General features: G+C 42.4%; 1 protein-coding gene across 1 annotated transcript; it reads left to right on the plus strand.

Annotated features, from left to right (window-relative positions):
* The first annotated feature begins 222 nt into the window (after positions 1 to 222).
* Positions 223 to 16,244, plus strand: LOC103520248. Its single transcript, XM_026831442.1, has 3 exons — positions 223 to 691; positions 4,242 to 5,564; positions 15,746 to 16,244. The coding sequence occupies exons 1-3, from the start codon at positions 245 to 247 to the stop codon at positions 16,070 to 16,072; spliced, it is 2,097 nt and encodes a 698-aa protein (XP_026687243.1). The 5' UTR covers positions 223 to 244; the 3' UTR covers positions 16,073 to 16,244.
* Positions 16,245 to 21,711: the final 5,467 nt, after the last annotated feature.

Raw genomic sequence — 21,711 nt, forward strand, 5'->3', positions numbered from 1 at the left:
AAAATAAGAGAGACTAGGGTGTATTTTCCTTTCGAAATCTGACCATCGCTGCTCCAATGGAAACTGAATGTTCAATGGAGCAGTGTTCAATTTTACCGAAAGCAAAATACACCCCAGTCCCTCACTAGTCTCACTACATATTGCAACATGTAGTGAGAGATTCTACTGATTCGTATACGGCAGGGATTAATCTGTGAGCGTTGTTCCCTGTTCACAGATATTTCAGTCAAACCCAGCGTTCGGTATGTTGAACTCAATCACCGACATGAAAACAATGCGTGCGCACAGCCTGTCCGAACTTCTGAACAACGAAATCAGAAAGAACGCCATCTTCAACGACCAAGAAAACCTGATCGACCCTAAACCAGACGAAAAGTTCCAAAACCTGCCCCTATTTGACGACACAACTCCGTCACACATTCCAGAGAGCAACAGTGACCCGAAGAAGATATTGGATCAGCTCCTCAGCGATTTGTCCAACACTGAGGTGCCTTCAACTACCAGTGAAGTAGTGAACATACCTGAGAAGTTACCAGAGAGGAAGGATGAACCTCAAGCCTCTCCTGCTCCGGAACAACTTGAACCAATAGTGATCAAACATACTCAGAAGGTGCATGAGACCAAGCCAAGCGAATCTTCTAGCCCAAAACTCGACAACCAAGCTACGGAAGAGAACGGATCCATAACAAAGATGAGAATCAAAATCTCAATGCACAACAACGACAATAATGACACCTTCGAGTACAAAAAGCAACTGAAAGACTCCTCCCCTATTTCAAATCTCCTGGATACACTCTGGAAAACAACTATCCCAGTCTTAGTGAAGAACAATAAAGTTTCAGTTCATCCTAGGATTGAGTATGATGACATGTCGAAAGTTCTCCCCGAAATGCCGCTGCTTCTGAACAAAATCTCAGAAGTTCATCGACCAGGCCATGTTACTGTTATCATCATGAATCCTAAGAATGTCAAAGTGGACAGGGATCTCGTGAGGAAGACAAAAATCTGCTGCGAATTCCGGCACATCCTCATCGGTAATGTCAAGTCCAAGGAACCGTCTCACCCTGAACCTTTCCCGGTAGACTTTCCGTCGGATTTGCAGAAAATGTTGGATAGCTTACTGAAACCGACTGTAAACGAAGCTGAGAGTGAACCATCTGTCGAAGATGAGCGAAGTACAGATGACATCGACTCCCCATGGAGCACTAACGAGAAGAATATCGTATCTAGCATCATGAATAATCTACACCTGTTCTACGGACCGGAGCACATTTCCGCCATCTCCTTCAATCCGAAACACATCATGCAAAAGAAAAACCCCAAGTTAGTTCATATTCGCATTAAAATATCCTCTTCTCGGTTCCGAGAGAAAGCCCACCATCCTGCCAGCTCAGGGCTAGAACACTTCTTCGACGATGACAGAAAACCAAGCTCCGTTGATCCGTTCGAATCAGAAGAAGACCCTAGGAATGTCTTTGATAACGACCTAGGCCCGAATCACCATGAAGTAAACCCTGAACTTATCCATCTAGGTCCGCAAATCCAACAAATTCCATTCCACTTAGAAGTCCATCAACTTCATCACCAAAGACCAAAAGTTACCGTGAATGAATTCCCTCTAAGACATTTCCTCGACGATCATGAACCGCTGAGACATCTCGAGAGACCAAAGAAGACCACCCTGTTCTATTTCGTCCTTCATCACAGACGTCCAGAGGTTAGCCCGGCGTCAAACTTGCACACCTTACTGCAAGACATTTTCAATATTCCCCAGAGAGAAGATCTGGCGGCTCAACCTCACTTCAATGGTCCAGTTGATATTCCTCAGGCAATGTTCAGACTCCCTCACATGAATGGTGCCCACGACTCTGTCCCTTTGAGTTTCCATCACGGGAGTTACGTCACGCCTTCTCACCACGAGTCGTCAACACTTTTCGACGATTTCTTTCACGAATTCCCTCCTATGAACGAGCCCTCCAACGCGTTTGAACCATCCGATGAAGAGTTCGAGGACCAATTCGAGCCTCCTCAACTTTGGGAGTCCCTCCCTCATCGCCTACCGCCGACGCATGGACCTACCAAAGGGGTCCTCTCGTTCCCTCGGGACGAACCATCAGTTTCCGACGAAATGGAGCCTCCGCCGCTTGGCATCTTCAAGATGTTCAACACCCAAGGGATGCGTCTGTTCCCGCACGACCAATTCGGTGATCTTCCAGTGAGGGTGACTCACACACCCTTCGGCCTCTCGGTGGGCCATACACCAGAGAATGTGGGGAGGATGGGCTCACCCTTGTCTTCTAGCCGAATCCCTATAATGGGAAGCAGTGAGGACATAAATTAGACGCCAAGGTACGAAGATGATGTCGAAAGACGGCGAAGATGTTGGTAGACGAAAGATGGTGCAAAAAGGAAAGATGTAATTTTCATAAATAATAAATTTCCTCGTTTGTTGTGCCCCTCGAAATTCAAGGAGATATGCAATGTTCCATGTTTAGAACATGATTGTTCCCGGTATCCTGTAGCATGCCTTTCCCCGTGTCATAGGTCATAGCACACCTTATTCCTGTGTCTTAACATGGCCAGTCTCTCTCTATCTCTCATTTTCTTTCATCTGTACGTATTCTACACCCTTCTCTTTAGTATCTTTTCGCTCTTCCCTCGTCATTTTTTTTGCTGTCTCTTTACAGCAATCCTTCTCTTTAATCTCTCATCAATTTTTCTTCCTCCTTCCTGTTCCTCCTTTTTCCTTCTTCTACTTCTTCTTCCTCTATTATTCACAATTCTCTCTCTCTCAGCTCTGTTCTCATTATTCTTCCCTCCCATCTAATCCTCAGTTCTCCATTTCGGTCTCCTTCGTTCTCATTTCCTTCCCATCTCTCTTTCTTCTCGTCTTCGTTCTCTCATCATTCATTCTTCTTCTATCCCTAATTTCGTTAGTTTCCTCTCCTTCATCATCCCGCTTCTCTCCCTCTTCGTTGTAACATTGCTGGGCTATCGATTTTTCTATTACACAGAAAATAAAATGCGAAAAAAAGAAAGAGAGAGGAAAAAGAAAGAACGGAGGGAAAGAAGAAGAAGAAGAAGAAGAAGAAGAAGAAGAAGAAGAAGAAAAAAAAAAGGTCAGAGTTCGACTTCGGCAGTGGCGGGACGCCAAAAAGGATTATAGAGTTGTCATTCAGTCATTGGTTTTATTTCTTAATTATTCTCATTTCTAAGAGGTTTGATAGAGATAACTCTAATCGTCAAGGTCTCAATATCATCTCTAATAGGTACCTTACACAATCATTAGTAATGTCATTATTTCCAAGTAATGATGATGAAAAATCAGAAAATCCGGAATTCCATACGTTAGTCGGCAGAGGGCGACACTTGTACCATGTTGAGACCTCTCACCGTAGTCTGAATGGAGCAGTGGTCAATTTTCCCGAAAGCAAGATACACCCCAGTCCCTCACTAGTCTCACTACATATTGCAACATGTAGTGAGAGATTCTACTGATTCGTATACGGCAGGTATTAATCTGTGAGCGTTGTTCCCTGTTCACAGATATTTCAGTCAAACCCAGCGTTCGGTATGTTGAACTCAATCACCGACATGAAAACAATGCGTGCGCACAGCCTGTCCGAACTTCTGAACAACGAAATCAGAAAGAACGCCATCTTCAACGACCAAGAAAACCTGATCGACCCTAAACCAGACGAAAAGTTCCAAAACCTGCCCCTATTTGACGACCAGTAATGACATTACATCATTAGTAATGACATTACTAATGATCATGTAAGGTACCTATATTAAGCGCAGAGAGGACAGGATAGGAGAAAGTCAGCCTTTCCGAGAACGAACTGTAAATACCTATAGGATAAATTTCACTGCGGGCGAGAATCCCGCAAAATAGCGCGTCTGTCTTGTAAGCGCTAGTCCCGCCCCAGGCGGGACTAGCGCTGGTACCCCAAACTACATCCGCCACTGGTAAACCAAAAGCTACAAAACTTCATCGTTCTAACTTTACATACACAATTTTATTGGGTGTGTACTGTGAGAAAAGAAAGAGGGAGAGAGACAGAGAAAGAGAGAGAGAGAAAAAGAGAGAAAGAAAGAGAGAGAGAGAGAGAGAGAGAGAGAAAGAGAAAGAAAGAGAGAGAGAGAGAGAGAGAGAGATGAGAGAGAGAGAGAGAGAGAGAGAGAGAGAGAGAGAGAGAGACGACAACCAAGCTACGGAAGAGAACGGATCCATAACAAAGATGAGAATCAAAATCTCAATGCACAACAACGACAATAATGACACCTTCGAGTACAAAAAGCAACTGAAAGACTCCTCCCCTATTTCAAATCTCCTGGATACACTCTGGAAAACAACTATCCCAGTCTTAGTGAAGAACAATAAAGTTTCAGTTCATCCTAGGATTGAGTATGATGACATGTCGAAAGTTCTCCCCGAAATGCCGCTGCTTCTGAACAAAATCTCAGAAGTTCATCGACCAGGCCATGTTACTGTTATCATCATGAATCCTAAGAATGTCAAAGTGGACAGGGATCTCGTGAGGAAGACAAAAATCTGCTGCGAATTCCGGCACATCCTCATCGGTAATGTCAAGTCCAAGGAACCGTCTCACCCTGAACCTTTCCCGGTAGACTTTCCGTCGGATTTGCAGAAAATGTTGGATAGCTTACTGAAACCGACTGTAAACGAAGCTGAGAGTGAACCATCTGTCGAAGATGAGCGAAGTACAGATGACATCGACTCCCCATGGAGCACTAACGAGAAGAATATCGTATCTAGCATCATGAATAATCTACACCTGTTCTACGGACCGGAGCACATTTCCGCCATCTCCTTCAATCCGAAACACATCATGCAAAAGAAAAACCCCAAGTTAGTTCATATTCGCATTAAAATATCCTCTTCTCGGTTCCGAGAGAAAGCCCACCATCCTGCCAGCTCAGGGCTAGAACACTTCTTCGACGATGACAGAAAACCAAGCTCCGTTGATCCGTTCGAATCAGAAGAAGACCCTAGGAATGTCTTTGATAACGACCTAGGCCCGAATCACCATGAAGTAAACCCTGAACTTATCCATCTAGGTCCGCAAATCCAACAAATTCCATTCCACTTAGAAGTCCATCAACTTCATCACCAAAGACCAAAAGTTACCGTGAATGAATTCCCTCTAAGACATTTCCTCGACGATCATGAACCGCTGAGACATCTCGAGAGACCAAAGAAGACCACCCTGTTCTATTTCGTCCTTCATCACAGACGTCCAGAGGTTAGCCCGGCGTCAAACCTGCACACCTTACTGCGAGACATTTTCAATATTCCCCAGAGAGAAGATCTGGCGGCTCAACCTCACTTCAATGGTCCAGTTGATATTCCTCAGGCAATGTTCAGACTCCCTCACATGAATGGTGCCCACGAGTCTGTCCCTTTGAGTTTCCATCACGGGAGTCACGTCACGCCTTCTCACCACGAGTCGTCAACACTTTTCAACGATTTCTTTCACGAATTCCCTCCCATGAACGAGCCCTCCAACGCGTTTGAACCATCCGATGAAGAGTTCGAGGACCAATTCGAGCCTCCTCAACTTTGGGAGTCCCTCCCTCCTCTGTCCCTTTGAGTTTCCATCACGGGAGTTACGTCACGCCTTCTCACCACGAGTCGTCAACACTTTTCGACGATTTCTTTCACGAATTCCCTCCTATGAACGAGCCCTCCAACGCGTTTGAACCATCCGATGAAGAGTTCGAGGACCAATTCGAGCCTCCTCAACTTTGGGAGTCCCTCCCTCATCGCCTACCGCCGACGCATGGACCTACCAGAGGGGTCCTCTCGTTCCCTCGGGACGAACCATCAGTTTCCGACGAAATGGAGCCTCCGCCGCTTGGCATCTTCAAGATGTTCAACACCCAAGGGATGCGTCTGTTCCCGCACGACCAATTCGGTGATCTTCCAGTGAGGGTGACTCACACACCCTTCGGCCTCTCGGTGGGCCATACACCAGAGAATGTGGGGAGGATGGGCTCACCCTTGTCTTCTAGCCGAATCCCTATAATGGGAAGCAGTGAGGACATAAATTATTAGACGCCAAGGTACGAAGATGATGACGAAAGACGGCGAAGATGTTGGTAGACGAAAGATGGTGCAAAAAGGAAAGATGTAATTTTCATAAATAATAAATTTCCTCGTTTGTTGTGCTTATAGAAAAAGTTTCTGTTATATTTTTTCAAGAGGTTCGATAGAACCTAACCTATAGCAATAGAGGGAACTGTCAAAATGGGTGGCTTAGCTTCCCCAAATTGAGAAGGAAGGCTGCAGGATAGGAGATAGCTAGGAAAGTGAACCTTTTATCTGCCCACAGGATAAAGTACGCTCCAGGCAGGAATAGGACCTACGACCTAGCTCTTACAAGGTGGATGGATGCGCTACCATCCAATTTAACTATTAGGCTGGCTAGCTGGCATTTGTTTTCACGTATAATAAGTATACCCATAGCTAATATGTATAAATGCAGTTTCTTTGTGTTATTATATCACAACATTGGTGCTCACTGCAGCATTGTAGGATTTTTCCAATATCTCGATAATCCCAACATCCAATGTTTACCTACCTTGCTGGCACCGGTCGCTATGCGCATTTATATGCCATAGCTACTCATTTTCCTCACGAGGCTGAGTGGGCCCCGCAACATTCCAGTCACTCGTTTGTTGGTGAATATTGTGAACGTAATAAATTTCATTCCCCCTCTTTTCCCTTCGCCTCTCGAGCAAATTTGTGTTCTCGTTTTCTCTCTTGAAAATTTCAAATCCTCATTTTTCACCTTTTCCTTCTTAATCCCCAGCACGGGTTTGTATTTCTCTTTTAACTTTGATTTAATTCCTCTCTCCAGACTCTAAAGTCTAAATGATGAAAGTAGCTAGGTAGCTACAGAGATAGCAAAGCAGCAAGTTTTAAATTTAGAACTGTCTGCTTAGACCAAGTAACAGGTAGGTATGAATCCTACTGAGTAAGAAAAAAAGAAACCCTCAAAATGATCCTTCTGGGAACGTCAAGAATATGAACCCACCATTAGGAAGGAAAGACCAATGACCATATTAGGTTAAATGTTAAAAATTGCTCCCTCAGAAAGGACGAAATGAGTTTCAAGTTTAAACTCGACGATTTTTTCTTTAGTCTGTCCGTCTGTCTGTTTGTACCGCCCCAATTCTCAAACAGACTGGGCGCCTAGCGGTCTGCGCCTTACTAGTGGTAAGTGTGGGGTAGAATTTATAAAACTGGATGATGAAAAACAAAATCAGCGTCCCTTTAACTGAACTCTTTACCGTTATCTAACGAAAACCCAGTCCTGCGCATGTGCAGAGACGAGTTTTCGTCAAATAACGTTAAAGAGTTCAGTTAACGGGACACTAATTAATTTTGGTGGCAAAAAAAAATTAATTTTGGTGGCCAAAAAATTCATTTTGGCTGCAAAAACTCGCTATTATACATGTATTCAGGAGCCCCGGAGCTTGACGGAGCCACTAGGAAATCTAACATTAGTGGAGATGCCGTTATTACAATGTTAGTGGATGTGTGGGTATCACAAATTTGATTAGAATGGAATAGAATTTAAGTATCCTTAATTCCTTATAGTTACGTTCTTCTTCGCCCTTCTGAATCCTGATATTCCTGATCTGCTGAAAGAGGGTTGCAATTTGAAACCCCCTTCAACAAATCCAACTCATTCATAAGCCCTTAAAAAAGTTCACAACTCATCTTTAATATCCCATTCTCCTCTTCCCTCTCAATAAGGGAATCTTAACCCTAATATTGAATTTATGAAACATATAGCTAACCTAAGCTGGATTGCGGATTAAAAGGGTTCACTCAACTCAGCTATCTTTAAACCCGTTATCCTGTGAGACGTATATAAGCTATAGGGTTAAGCTAACCCGATTCAGGGTTCACTCATCCCTTTTCCTGGAAATAATTAGGGGTCATTATGCGGCAGGGCCGGATTACCCATAAGGCAGAATGGCAGACTGCCACGGGCCCCGCGCTTTTGGGGGCCCCACGCTTCGAGGACTTACACTAGATATTATGGGTTTTTTCTAAAAAAAAAGAATGTTGCATGATATTTTGCATGAAAGATGTGCTCACAAACATTAAAACTTCAATGAACTGAAACGGCAAAATACATTTTAATAACAAAACTCGTAGTCCGTACGTAACGATTGATACAAATGAATTAGGTAGGTATAGAAGTGTTTTCTAGTAGGGAGGGGGGTAGGTCCTGGGGGCCCCGCGCCTTTGAAACTGCTGAAACTCCCGACAGGTTTTCCCGAATGATTTTCCAAAAGAGTGGCTTGGTGTGTAGAGTCAAATCCACCACAACCACACGATAAAATAACGAGTCTAGAATTCACGCTGAAAAAGGGCTTTTACTAGGTCTTTGAATGCCCGATTCTATCCTATTCTATTCTCAGAAAAAAAAAAAAAAAAAAAAAAATGGGCAGAACCCCAGACCCCACATTGCCTATACAGGACATTCGGAAAAAAAAAAAAAAAAAAAAAAATCGGACGAAACTCAGACGTCCAAGATGTGACAAAGTGGCAACATTAAATGCCCCTCGAAATTCAAGGAGATATGCAATGTTCCATGTTTAGAAACATGATTGTTCCCGGTATCCTGTAACATGCCTTTCCCTGTGTCATAGCACACCTTATTCCTGTGTCTTAAAACATGGCCAGTCTCTCTGTATCTCTCATTTTCTTTCATCTGTACCTACGTATTCTATACCCTTCTCTTTAGTATCTTTTCGCTCTTCCCTTGTCAATTTTTTTGCTGTCTCTTTACAGCAATCCTTCTCTTTAATCTCTCATCAATTTTTCTTCCTCCTTCCTGTTCCTCCTTTTTCCTTCTTCTTCTTCCTCTATTATTCACAATTCTCTCTCTCTCAGCTCTGTTCTCATTATTTTTCTTTCCCATCTAATCCTGATTTCTCCATTTCGGTTCCCTTCGTTCTCATTTCCTTCCCATCTCTCTTTCTTCTCGTCTTCCTTCTCTCATCATTCATTCTTCTTCTATCCCTAATTTCGTTAGTTTCCTCTCCTTCATCATCCCGCTTCTCTTCCTCTTCGTTGTAACATTATTCTGACAGTACGCTGTCTTCAGGTTTGTCAAGTGTACCTATGCTGTATGCAATTCTACAAGTGTATGTCTTTGTAATTTCCTATTAGTGTATGTATTTTTACTTTCTGTAAGTATGTATTTCAACTAAATGTATGTAGGTACTAGTCCTTTAGTATTTCTATTCTGTGGGTAAAACAATGAACAATGTTCTTCTGTAAGTGTTGTTGCGGGAAACGAAATCGCAAAATGCTCAGGTAAGTAAAACAGCAGAAATCCAGTAAGTTAAAATTGAAACAGTAAAAAAAAAAAAATCTGATGTGAACATCACACGACTTTCCTTATCCTATTGAATGGTGCTTATTTGGGTGTTCTCTTCTGTTGTAACATTTACAATATCTCTAACCGTTTAGTCAGTATAGCTGAAAACCGCCAAAAAGCGGTCAAAATACCGCCAACCGCAGCACCTATTTTAATCAAACGTGTCGCATCCTTGTCACATTTGAAAGATACATACCAAATTTCAAGTCTCCAGCTCTTACCGTTCTCGAGATATTTGGCACTAAAATCTGACCATCGAAAATTTGACCCGATTACATTACTTTCCTTCCTATAGGACAGGCTTGTCCAACCCGCGGCCCGCGGGCCGCATGCGGCCCTCGCTTCTCATTCTGGCCGAGTTTTTTGCCTGCATTATTCAAGTTCATAGCCTTCGAGTTGTTGTCGTACACGCATAGTCTCCTAATACTTTCAGGCGAATTTTTCAATTCTCTGACTCACTCCGATCGAGTCGATAATGTCAGTCAGGTGTTTAGGTAAACAACATACCTGAGATTTGATTGATAATCTTGGACTTCTGCGAAAAATTCTTGGAAAACATTCAACATTTTACGAACTTGTAGGTCTGGAAGAATGTAGCTCTTGTAAGCTACCCGTCTAACAGTGGTTTGCGAGGCTTTTGGTGACTATAGGGCCCCACACAAAATCAATTTATTGGGGATCTTCAGAGAATCTAGAGTTCTTATTGGCTCACAGAATTTCCTTCATTTTATGTATCTGATGTTTGTTGTTCCACCTATTTTTTTACTTTTTGAAGTACGGAATGGTTCCTCCAATTTTGACGAAATCTGATGGCAAGAATATCTTTGATTAATTTTTGGCCTCGATTGGAACTTTGACGGAAGAGAAAAAAAAGAGTCTCTTTTTTCTGGAGTGAGTTCTGCAGTTAACTGAGCCATTCTAATACACCTATCAAGCACCTAATACCAGTGTTAGTCATTAGTTTATTAACATTTACCTAGTCATTATAATTATCTTAATTATAATTAGTTACTCTGGACGTATCATTATCCCCATTTCCTGATACACAATAGATTGTAATACTCTTTATTCATCTAGCTGGTGTCAGCCTAGTTAGCTTAGTTGGTAGTGCGTCTGCCTTGTAAGCGCTAGGCCGCAGGTTCGATTCCCGCCCGGGGCGGTTTTTATCCTGATGGGATAATGTTCGTTCTCGGAACGGCTGGCTTTCTCCTATCCTGTCTTTCCTTCTCTCTTCGATTTCGGGGCGATAAGACCATAGCAGTTACAGTTCCCTCTGTCAAACCTCTTAAAAAAAAAAAAGAGTTAAGATAACCCCAGAAATTGAATTTTTGGTGCATGCAGAATTGATTCAGAGCGAGAGAGGCTACAGTCGAAAAAAACTAACTTCTTTATCTCCGCCGGGAATCGAACCCGGACCTTCTACGTGCTAGTCTCAGTGTGATATGCTCTGGCTGCGGAGGTACTGAAGATGTTCTGAATGTTCAGATGTTTCCTCTCCTCTCACGACAGATTCTGCTTCTGCTACTCCTACTCACAAAACTCCTGAATACTCAAAAACTCAAATACATCTTCCAATATTCATAATACTCCTATTATTCATATTGCTCCTGGTAACAATAATACTCATAAAATCTCTACTCAGAATACTGCTCCTACTACTTATCAAACTCAATGAGCGAGTTTAGAGGAGGAGTAACATTCTCATCGCTCGCTTCTCATTCTGGCCGAGTTTTTTGCCTGCATTATTCAAGTTCATAGCCTTCGAGTTGTTGTCGTACACGCATAGTCTCCTAATACTTTCAGGCGAATTTTTCAATTCTCTGACTCACTCCGATCGAGTCGATAATGTCAGTCAGGTGTTTAGGTAAACAACATACCTGAGATTTGATTGATAATCTTGGACTTCTGCGAAAAATTCTTTCTGGCCGAGTTTTTTGCCTGCATCATTCAAGTTCATAGCCTTCGAGTTGTTGTCGTACACGCATAGTTTCCTAATACTTTCAGGCGAATTTTTCAATTCTCTGACTCACTCCGATCGAGTCGATAATGTCAGTCAGGTGTTTAGTTAAGTAAACAACATACCTGAGATTTGATTGGATAATCTTTGACTTCTGCGAAAAATTCTTGGAAAACATTCAACATTTTACGAACTTGTAGGAATTCTCCACAGGTGGTGATCGTAGAGCTGTTGTCAACATACCAACATACTCGTATCTATTTCATACATGATTATATGCCTATTTATAGCACAAACTCACAAACATGTTGTCAAAAAGCGCAAAGTGGAAAAAAATTGAAGGTGAGAAAAAAAATCTGGTGTGAACATCACACGACTTTCTATTACATTTGCAGAATACGTAGGTATTTGAAAAGAAATAGAAAATAAAAAACCCACACAAAATTAATTTATTGGGGATCTTCACAGAATCTAGAGTTTCTTATTGGCTCACAGAATTTTCTTCATTTTATGTATCTGATGTTTGTTGTTCCACCTATTTTTTACTTTTTGAAGTACGGAATGGTTCCTCCAATTTTGACGAAATCTGGCAAGAATATCTTTGATTAATTTTTGGCCTCGATTGGAATTTTGACGAAAGAGAAAAAAAGAGTCTCTTTTTTCTGGAGTGAGTTCTGCAGTTAACTGAGCCATTCTAATACACCTATTAAGCACCTACAAGTGTTAGTCATTAGTTTATTAACATTTACCTATAGTCATTTATAATTATCTTAATTATAATTAGTTACTCTGGACGTATCATTATCCCCATTTCCTGATAACAAACTCATTTCCTGATCCTGTCCTAATCCAAAACGAGAATATTTTAATTATGTTTCACTAGGTAATTTTATTTATTTATTTGATTACACGCTAAGCAGCACGGCCATGTGTGGTTTCACAAAAAAAAAAAAAAAAAAAAAAAAAAAAAAAAAAAAAAAAAACTAGGACCTATGTACCTACTTGATAGTTGTTCTCTTTATTGTATAAAAAATTCAACTTGTTCGAACGTTAGTCGGCAGAGGGCGACGCTTGTACCATGTTGAGACCTCTCACCGTAGTCTAAAAAATAAGAGAGACTAGGGTGTATTTTCCTTTCGAAATCTGACCATCGCTGCTCCAATGGAAACTGAATGTTCAATGGAGCAGTGTTCAATTTTACCGAAAGCAAAATACACCCCAGTCCCTCACTAGTCTCACTACATATTGCAACATGTAGTGAGAGATTCTACTGATTCGTATACGGCAGGTATTAATCTGTGAGCGTTGTTCCCTGTTCACAGATATTTCAGTCAAACCCAGCGTTCGGTATGTTGAACTCAATCACCGACATGAAAACAATGCGTGCGCACAGCCTGTCCGAACTTCTGAACAACGAAATCAGAAAGAACGCCATCTTCAACGACCAAGAAAACCTGATCGACCCTAAACCAGACGAAAAGTTCCAAAACCTGCCCCTGTTTGACGACACAACTCCGTCACGCATTCCAGAGAGCAACAGTGACCCGAAGAATATATTGGATCAGCTCCTCAGCGATTTGTCCAACACTGAGGTGCCTTCAACTACCAGTGAAGTAGTGAACATACCTGAGAAGTTACCAGAAATTTCAGCTTTCTAGGTGTTGTGGTTCTCGAGATAGAGCGATCAGTGTGTGAAATGTGAACTGTGAAATGTGAATGAGTGAATGGATCTCGTTCTTATAATATAAGATATTCTCATTTTTAAGAGGCTTGATAGAGATAACTCTAATCGCCAAGGTCTCAATATCATCTCTAATAGGTAGGTACCTTACACAATCATTAGTAATGTCATTATTTCCAAGTAATGATGATGAAAAATCAGAAAATCCGGAATTCCATCATTAGTAAGTTACCAGAGAGGAAGGATGAACCTCAAGCCTCTCCTGCTCCGGAACAACTTGAACCAATAGTGATCAAACATACTCAGAAGGTGCATGAGACCAAGCCAAGCGAATCTTCTAGCCCAAAACTCGACAACCAAGCTACGGAAGAGAACGGATCCATAACAAAGATGAGAATCAAAATCTCAATGCACAACAACGACAATAATGACACCTTCGAGTACAAGAAGCAACTGAAAGATTCCTCCCCTATTTCAAATCTCCTGGATACACTCTGGAAAACAACTATCCCAGTCTTAGTGAAGAACAATAAAGTTTCAGTTCATCCTAGGATTGAGTATGATGACATGTCGAAAGTTCTCCCCGAAATGCCGCTGCTTCTGAACAAAATCTCGGAAGTTCATCGACCAGGCCATGTTACTGTTATCATCATGAATCCTAAGAATGTCAAAGTGGACAGGGATCTCGTGAGGAAGACAAAAATCTGCTGCGAATTCCGGCACATCCTCATCGGTAATGTCAAGTCCAAGGAACCGTCTCACCCTGAACCTTTCCCGGTAGACTTTCCGTCGGATTTGCAGAAAATGTTGGATAGCTTACTGAAACCGACTGTAAACGAAGCTGAGAGTGAACCATCTGTCGAAGATGAGCGAAGTACAGATGACATCGACTCCCCATGGAGCACTAACGAGAAGAATATCGTATCTAGCATCATGAATAATCTACACCTGTTCTACGGACCGGAGCACATTTCCGCCATCTCCTTCAATCCGAAACACATCATGCAAAAGAAAAACCCCAAGTTAGTTCATATTCGCATTAAAATATCCTCTTCTCGGTTCCGAGAGAAAGCCCACCATCCTGCCAGCTCAGGGCTAGAACACTTCTTCGACGATGACAGAAAACCAAGCTCCGTTGATCCGTTCGAATCAGAAGAAGACCCTAGGAATGTCTTTGATAACGACCTAGGCCCGAATCACCATGAAGTAAACCCTGAACTTATCCATCTAGGTCCGCAAATCCAACAAATTCCATTCCACTTAGAAGTCCATCAACTTCATCACCAAAGACCAAAAGTTACCGTGAATGAATTCCCTCTAAGACATTTCCTCGACGATCATGAACCGCTGAGACATCTCGAGAGACCAAAGAAGACCACCCTGTTCTATTTCGTCCTTCATCACAGACGTTCAGAGGTTAGCCCGGCGTCAAACTTGCACACCTTACTGCAAGACATTTTCAATATTCCCCAGAGAGAAGATCTGGCGGCTCAACCTCACTTCAATGGTCCAGTTGATATTCCTCAGGCAATGTTCAGAGGGCCACATGTGGCCCGCCAGACCATCTCTGTGGCCCGCGAAGCTTTTTGGGATTTGTACAAACTTATCAGTGTAGTTATCATTGAGTCATGGAAACTGACCCCCTTTAGTGTTTTCAGCTACAATTCAGAGAATACTTTTTGAAAAATTTCGCCTGCGGCACTCAAAATTCGATCGGAATGCATTTCTGAAATGTTGAGGGGGGGGTGCTCCCCTATGTACATATGTGGCCCGCGAAGTAAATCCCAATGTAGAATGTGGCCCGCATACACATGGAAGTTGCAAACCCCTGCTATAGGCACTTAAGCCTATTGCAGTTTAACGCGAAGCCATGAAGCATGGTCGCGGCTGGGCGGTCTATTTCGGGAATGGCAGGGATAAGAGAGGGCGCAAAGACATCTCCTCGTCGCATGAACCGTGCATCCTTTCCCCTCGAAATCCTCTTGCACAGGCGGCGCGGCGGTTTAAAAATAAAACTGCGCGGTGAAGAAGAAGAAGAAGAAGAAGAAGAAGAAGAAGAAGAAGAAGAAAAAAAAACAGGATTTATTTTTCAAATTTGAAACAAAATACCTATACATAGAAACACAATAGATTGTAATACTCTTGATTCATCTATAGCTATACGTACGTAGTACAGAAGTAGAGAAGTATTCTGATGTGCTTATAGAAAAAGTTTTTGTTATATTTTTTCAAGAGGTTTGATAGTACCTAACCTATAGCAATAGAGGGAACTGTCAAAATGGGTGGCTTAGCTTCCCCAAATTGAGTAGGAAGGCTGCAGGATAGGAGATAGCTTCACCTCTTCGATGGACGGGGTCGATACAGCTTCCGAAAGTGGAAAAGGTCAATTGTTAAGCAAAGTTTTCACTACCGTTCTGTATAATGTGAAATGTGCGTGCCCCCGAAGGGTCAGTGGTCACTAGGGCGGCGTAGGGCCCAAAGTTTAATGAGAAAATTAAAACTTTCCAAGCTCATTTGTCCCAAAACTGTGGGCGGATGGGTGTGTGTGTGAGAGAGAACGGGAGTTACGTCACGCCTTCTCACCACGAGTCGTCAACACTTTTCGACGATTTCTTTCACGAATTCCCTCCTATGAACGAGCCCTCCAACGCGTTTGAACCATCCGATGAAGAGTTCGAGGACCAATTCGAGCCTCCTCAACTTTGGGAGTCCCTCCCTCATCGCCTACCGCCGACGCATGGACCTACCAAAGGGGTCCTCTCGTTCCCTCGGGACGAACCATCAGTTTCCGACGAAATGGAGCCTCCGCCGCTTGGCATCTTCAAGATGTTCAACACCCAAGGGATGCGTCTGTTCCCGCACGACCAATTCGGTGATCTTCCAGTGAGGGTGACTCACACACCCTTCGGCCTCTCGGTGGGCCATACACCAGAGAATGTGGGGAGGATGGGCTCACCCTTGTCTTCTAGCCGAATCCCTATAATGGGAAGCAGTGAGGACATAAATTAGACGCCAAGGTACGAAGATGATGTCGAAAGACGGCGAAGATGTTGGTAGACGAAAGATGGTGCAAAAAGGAAAGATGTAATTTTCATAAATAATAAATTTCCTCGTTTGTTGGTGAATATTGTGAACGTAATAAATTTCATTTCCCCTCTTTTCCCTTCGCCTCTCGAGCAAATTTGTGTTCTCGTTTTCTCTCTTGAAAATTTCAAATCCTCATTTTTCACCTTTTCCTTCTTAATCCCCAGCACGGGTTTGTATTTCTCTTTTAACTTTGATTTAATTCCTCTCTCCAGACTCTAAAGTCTAAATGATGAAAGTAGCTAGGTAGCTACAACAGCTACATAGATAGCAAAGCAGCAAGTTTTAAATTTAGAACTGTCTGCTTAGACCAAGTAACAGGTAGGTATGAATCCTACTGAGTACGAAAAAAGAAATCCTCAAAATGATCGTTCTGGGAACGTCAAGAATATGAACCCACCATTAGGAGGACGAAATGAGTTTCAAGTTTCAACTCGACGATTCTTTCTTTAGTCTGTCCGTCTGTCTGTTTGTACCGCCACAATTCTCAAACGATTTGTCCGATTTTGATAAAATTTTCCCAAATTTTTCAATGGAAAAAGGAAAAATTTTCAAGGGAAAAAGGAAAATTTCTCATTCCATTCCGGGCCGAACGGGGCGCTGTAGGGCCGCTTATTCTGAGTCCTACAGTTCACTGAACCACTTGTTAAAGAAAACCCTGCATGAAGAAAGTTCATGGATTTTCCATTCAATAAAATAGCAAACAAAGAAACAAGAGAGAGTTAAATTGTATACAAATGATTTTACTTTTGCAAAAAAAAAAAAAAAAAAAAAAAAAAAAAAAAAAAAGTTAAGGAGGAGGAAGGAAGGGTAGTAAAATAAGTAGAAAGAGGCTTGAGGGAGGAAAAGGGAAAAGAGAGAGCTATAGGGTGAGAGAGACAGACAGAGAGGAGGAAAGAGAGAGAGAGGGAGGGAGAGAGACAGAGAGAGAGGGAGAGAGAGAGAGGGTAAAGAGGAAAAAGAGAGAAATACAGAGAGATAGAGAGAGAGAGATAAAGGGAGGGCGGTTTCTAAATAGCGTGCAAATTCTTCCTGACTTACCTATACAATTCGTCTCTTTCCTTCTTTTCTCCCCTCTCTCTCTCTCTCCCTCTCCCCTCTCTCTCTCCCTCCCTACCTCCTAGAAACATAGAAATAAAACACTAATAACAGTAATAATAGTTATCTACCTGATAATAAAAACTGTGTCAAATATGAAGTGCTTGCAAACTGCAGTAGGTTTGAGGTAACTACAGGAGTTTTCAGCCAGAGTCCTGAGTTCGATTCCAATGTAAAAATGTACAGATTTTTTTATTTTTTTTTCAAGAGGATTGATAGAGGGAACTGTAACTGCTCTAAGGTCTTATGGTAACGAAAGCAAAGAGAAAATGAAGAGAAGATAGGAGAAAGCCAGCCGTTCCGAGAACGAACATTATCCGTTCAGGATAAAGTCCGCCCCGGGCGGTAATCGAACCCGGGGCCTAGTGCTTACAAGGCAGAGGCGCTACCATCCAAGCTAACTAAGCTGGCTTGGCTATTTATTTTTTATCCGGATCTTCTTATTTTTCAGCCGCTTGGAAAAAATAGAAAGGAATACTTTTCCGTGCTCGGCCACTGCTATGTTACAAAACAACACCACACACCGCGCCACTGGTCTAGAGATTTCAGTAATGAAAACGTTCCCGTGCCCTCCTCACTTCTTCGACCCCAATTTCCCAACCGTCCCTCCTCCACTAACCTTATCTGCACGTATTTACCTAGCCAGTTATTAATAACCTTCCGTGGCGGAGAGAGGAGGAGGAGAGAAGAAGAAGAAGAAGAAGAAGAAGAAGAGAGAGAGAGGGGAATGAGAAAGAGGAGAAGGAGAACTGGACGAGGAAGAGGAGGAGGAGAAGAAGGATCCTTATGAAAATGAAATATTACAATGCAAATATTTGGCGAAGCGGAAAAAAAAGGTTTCTAGGAATGAAGAAAATAGAGTTTGCAGTCTGGAAGGATGTCGTTAGCGAGAGGGAAATTCGATGATTATACGCAAGTTAAGTACCGTTGGGCGTGGTTTTTATCTGGATGAATGACAATATTAATCACGTGCTAGAGCCTTTTCCTGTAAACGCTCACAAGCTTTTGATAACAACTGGGGAGTTGTTTGAAATCCAACTTCTATTCTAAAGAGAAATTCCGAAGAGAAAAGGTAACATCAAGTGTGACTGTAACGGTATTTTACTGGTATTTAACGGTATTTTACTGGTATTTAACGGTATTTTACTGGTATTTAACGGTATCCTACTAGTATTTAACGGTATTTCACTGGTATTTAACGGTATTTTACTGGTATTTAACGGTATATTTTAGCTAATTCTAAGAACTAAGAACAATCTGGGATTTATTCCTCTCTTCGTTTCTATACTTTGCACTCTGCAATTTCAAAATAATTCCTGTTCGTATTTAGGTGTGTTGTCCCTCATGTAAAATATAACTATGTACATAACTATTATGTATTATGGATCCTCATGTTCAATGTACCTAATATTATGTATGTATGTATGTACATAGCTTTGTACATAAAAGCGTTATGTACATATACATATAATATGAGAGAGAGAGTCCTTCTTCTCTTCCTTCTTCTTCTTCTTCTTTATCTCCTTCTTCTTCTTTTGCTGCTTCATGTAGCTAAACATGAAAGGGTTTTTCACACATTCTTATTTGTCATGAGTGTCATAAAACATAACCGTTTAACCTTCGTTCCAGGGTTGGTGATATTTATAATATTTATATCTAAAGAATAGATCGATGATACCAGGGGTTCAATGGACTGTAGAATAGAATAGAATATACCTTGTTTATCCTGCTCGAATGAGACTAAAAAGTCCCTTTACCCGAGCAGTCTAAACAAGGTCTCGTATAAAAATATGAAAGGAACTACATATCTACCTACATCACATTATAAGGATCCAAATATTCCCAAGCCATACTTAAAGAATTTACATTATCATTATCCAGCTGCCTACTCTCTCTTTTCTCTCTCTCTCTCTCTCTCTCTCTCTCTCTCTCTCAAAAAAAAAAAAAATCAATTACGCACCTATGTACCTATTTAGAGTTTACAAATTTACAGAGCATTTCTAGGGTCGTATGCTCAAATTGGTGTTCTTTTGTCTTTTGGAAAATTAACGTTTCGAGAGAGAGGTCTTGATTTGTTTAGAATAGAAACACGTATTTTGTGTGTGAGAATATATACCTTGAACATCCTGCCCGAATAGGACTGAAAAGTCCCTTTACCCGAGCAGTCTAAACATTTAGTGTGCATTTCTGTTCTTCGACACTAAAGGGATTCATTTCGTGAAATCTGGTATTCTCTGTAACTTATCTAAATGTTCTTAAGTGTCACTTTGTCATAGGATCTCCACTTAAGAGGGATCAAGAATCATTTTCTTCTCCGCTTCTCTCTATCCTTCCTTTTCCCTTCATTTCCTTCTTTCCACTTTCCCTCTATTTATTTCTCTCCTATTCTTTATTTTTAATCCTCTTCATTTATGTTTCTACAGCTTCCTTCTGCTGAAAACTGCCCTTATCGTCGTCTTCATCCTACCTCTTTTCAAACCATAAATGAACCTTTTTGTTCTTCGAATTTTGTCCTTCTGTTCGTCCTCTTTACCTCTGAGAGCTCGTTCCCACTTGTCGTTCGGAAAAAAAATCGTGTCGTTTGTAATGGGAACACTCTTTTTTTTTTAAATTACATTGCCTACAGGACATTTCGTGTATTTTTCCGAAAGACAAGTGGGAGCGGGCTCTAAGTCACACCTCTTCCTCTTTTCTCCTCTTAACCTTGTGAACTTTCTCCTCTAACAACCTCTATTTCTCCCGCTCTATCTCCAACCAATAACAATCTCCAAGTCTACCCAGTCAACCAGTCTCCTCCAAGGCTCCAAATGACCTCTCAAGACCTCCCGAAAAGCCCAAACAAATCTTTTACCCCCGTGCCCCGTTCTTCAAACCTCCTCCAATCTGTCTCCTACGCTCCAAGACTCCAAATTTGCCCTGTCTTTTTCTTCTTCTGTTCCTGCACCTTTTTCCCAATCTTATTAGGGGTCGGCGTTACCCTCCTTTATCCTACCCCTCCATACCCTCCTATCTAATGCCTCCTCCATTCTCCATCCCTTTTCTCTTCCTCAACCTTATCTTGCCCTGTCAACCACCCTCCCAACCTACTCTCCTGGACCTCTCCAACTTTCCCTGGCCCACCACCCCTTTGCCCTTCCAAGCTTCAACCCCTTTCCCCTCCTAATCCCCCAACGCTGTGGAAAACGACTCTCTGAAGGGCTTTTGTTCGTCCGAGAACAAGAGGTAATACAATGAAGAATAGATACAATGGAAGAAAGGATACTTTCAAACCTTTTCGGCCCAGAAAATTGGCCAAGTGGAATACTCGCACTCAGAGGCGTAGCGTGTATGTATGGCGTGTATGGCGGCCATACAACTCAAAAGTTCACTCTAATGCCCATAAATATGAATGGCATGTAATAGGTACTGTGATGGGACTTGGTAGACCTGTGCATGAGCCCTACACGCCCTACACTTGAATTTAGACCACGCTACGCCACTGCTCGCACTCTCTCCCTTTAACATCCAATAGGTACCTGTACACTACCTACTACCCGTTTCTTTTTTCTGAAGACCCTACGTCCCGTACCCCTCGGGATTACAGAATAGGAACCTTTTTTTGCTGAAAAAGTCAAAGCCACTCCAGTCACGGAATCAATCATTTGCATGATACAAATTTCTTGATCCCGCCGGGAATCGAACCCGGGTCCCATGCTGGCACCGGTCGCTATACGCATTTATATGCCACAGCTACTCATTTTCCTCAAGAGGCTGAGTGGGCCCCGCAACATCCAGTCACGGAATCAATCATTTGCATGATACAAATTTCTTGACCCCGCCGGGAATCGAGGCCCCGCAACAGCCAGTCACGGAATCAATCATTTGGATGATACAAATTTCTTGACCCCGCCGGGAATCGAACCCGGGTCCGCTGAGTGGGCCCCACAACAGCCAGTCACGGGATCAATCATTTGCATGATACAAATTTCTTGACCCCGCCGGGAATCGAACCCGGGTCTCCCGCGCATGCAAGGCGAGTGCAGTGACCACTACGCCATGGGAGCTGACTCCCATAGCTAATATGTATAAAGCTGTGTCCACACATAGTCAAGCTCGTCGATCGACGTCGCGTCGATTGACACCGCGGACACTACCTCGACAACATTCACCTCTTCACCTCGTCCATGGACGGGGTCGATACCTACAGCTTCCGAAAGTGGAAAAGGTAGATTGTTAAGCAAAGTTTTCACTACCGTTCTGTATAATGTGAAATGTGCGTGCCCCCCAAAGGGTCAGTGGTCACTAGGGTGACTAGGGCGGCGTAGGGCCCAAAATTTAATGAGAAAATTAAAACTTTCCAAGCTCATTTGTCCCAAAACTGTGGGCGGATGGGTGTGAGAGAGAGACAAAGAGAGAGAGAGAGAGAGAGAAAGAGAGAGAAAGAAAGAGAGAGAGAGAGAGAGAGAGAGAGAGAGAGAGAGAGAGAG

This window comes from Diaphorina citri, unplaced genomic scaffold (assembly GCF_000475195.1).
Source record: "Diaphorina citri unplaced genomic scaffold, Diaci psyllid genome assembly version 1.1 scaffold3361, whole genome shotgun sequence".
NCBI classification, from domain to species: Eukaryota; Metazoa; Arthropoda; class Insecta; order Hemiptera; family Psyllidae; genus Diaphorina; species Diaphorina citri.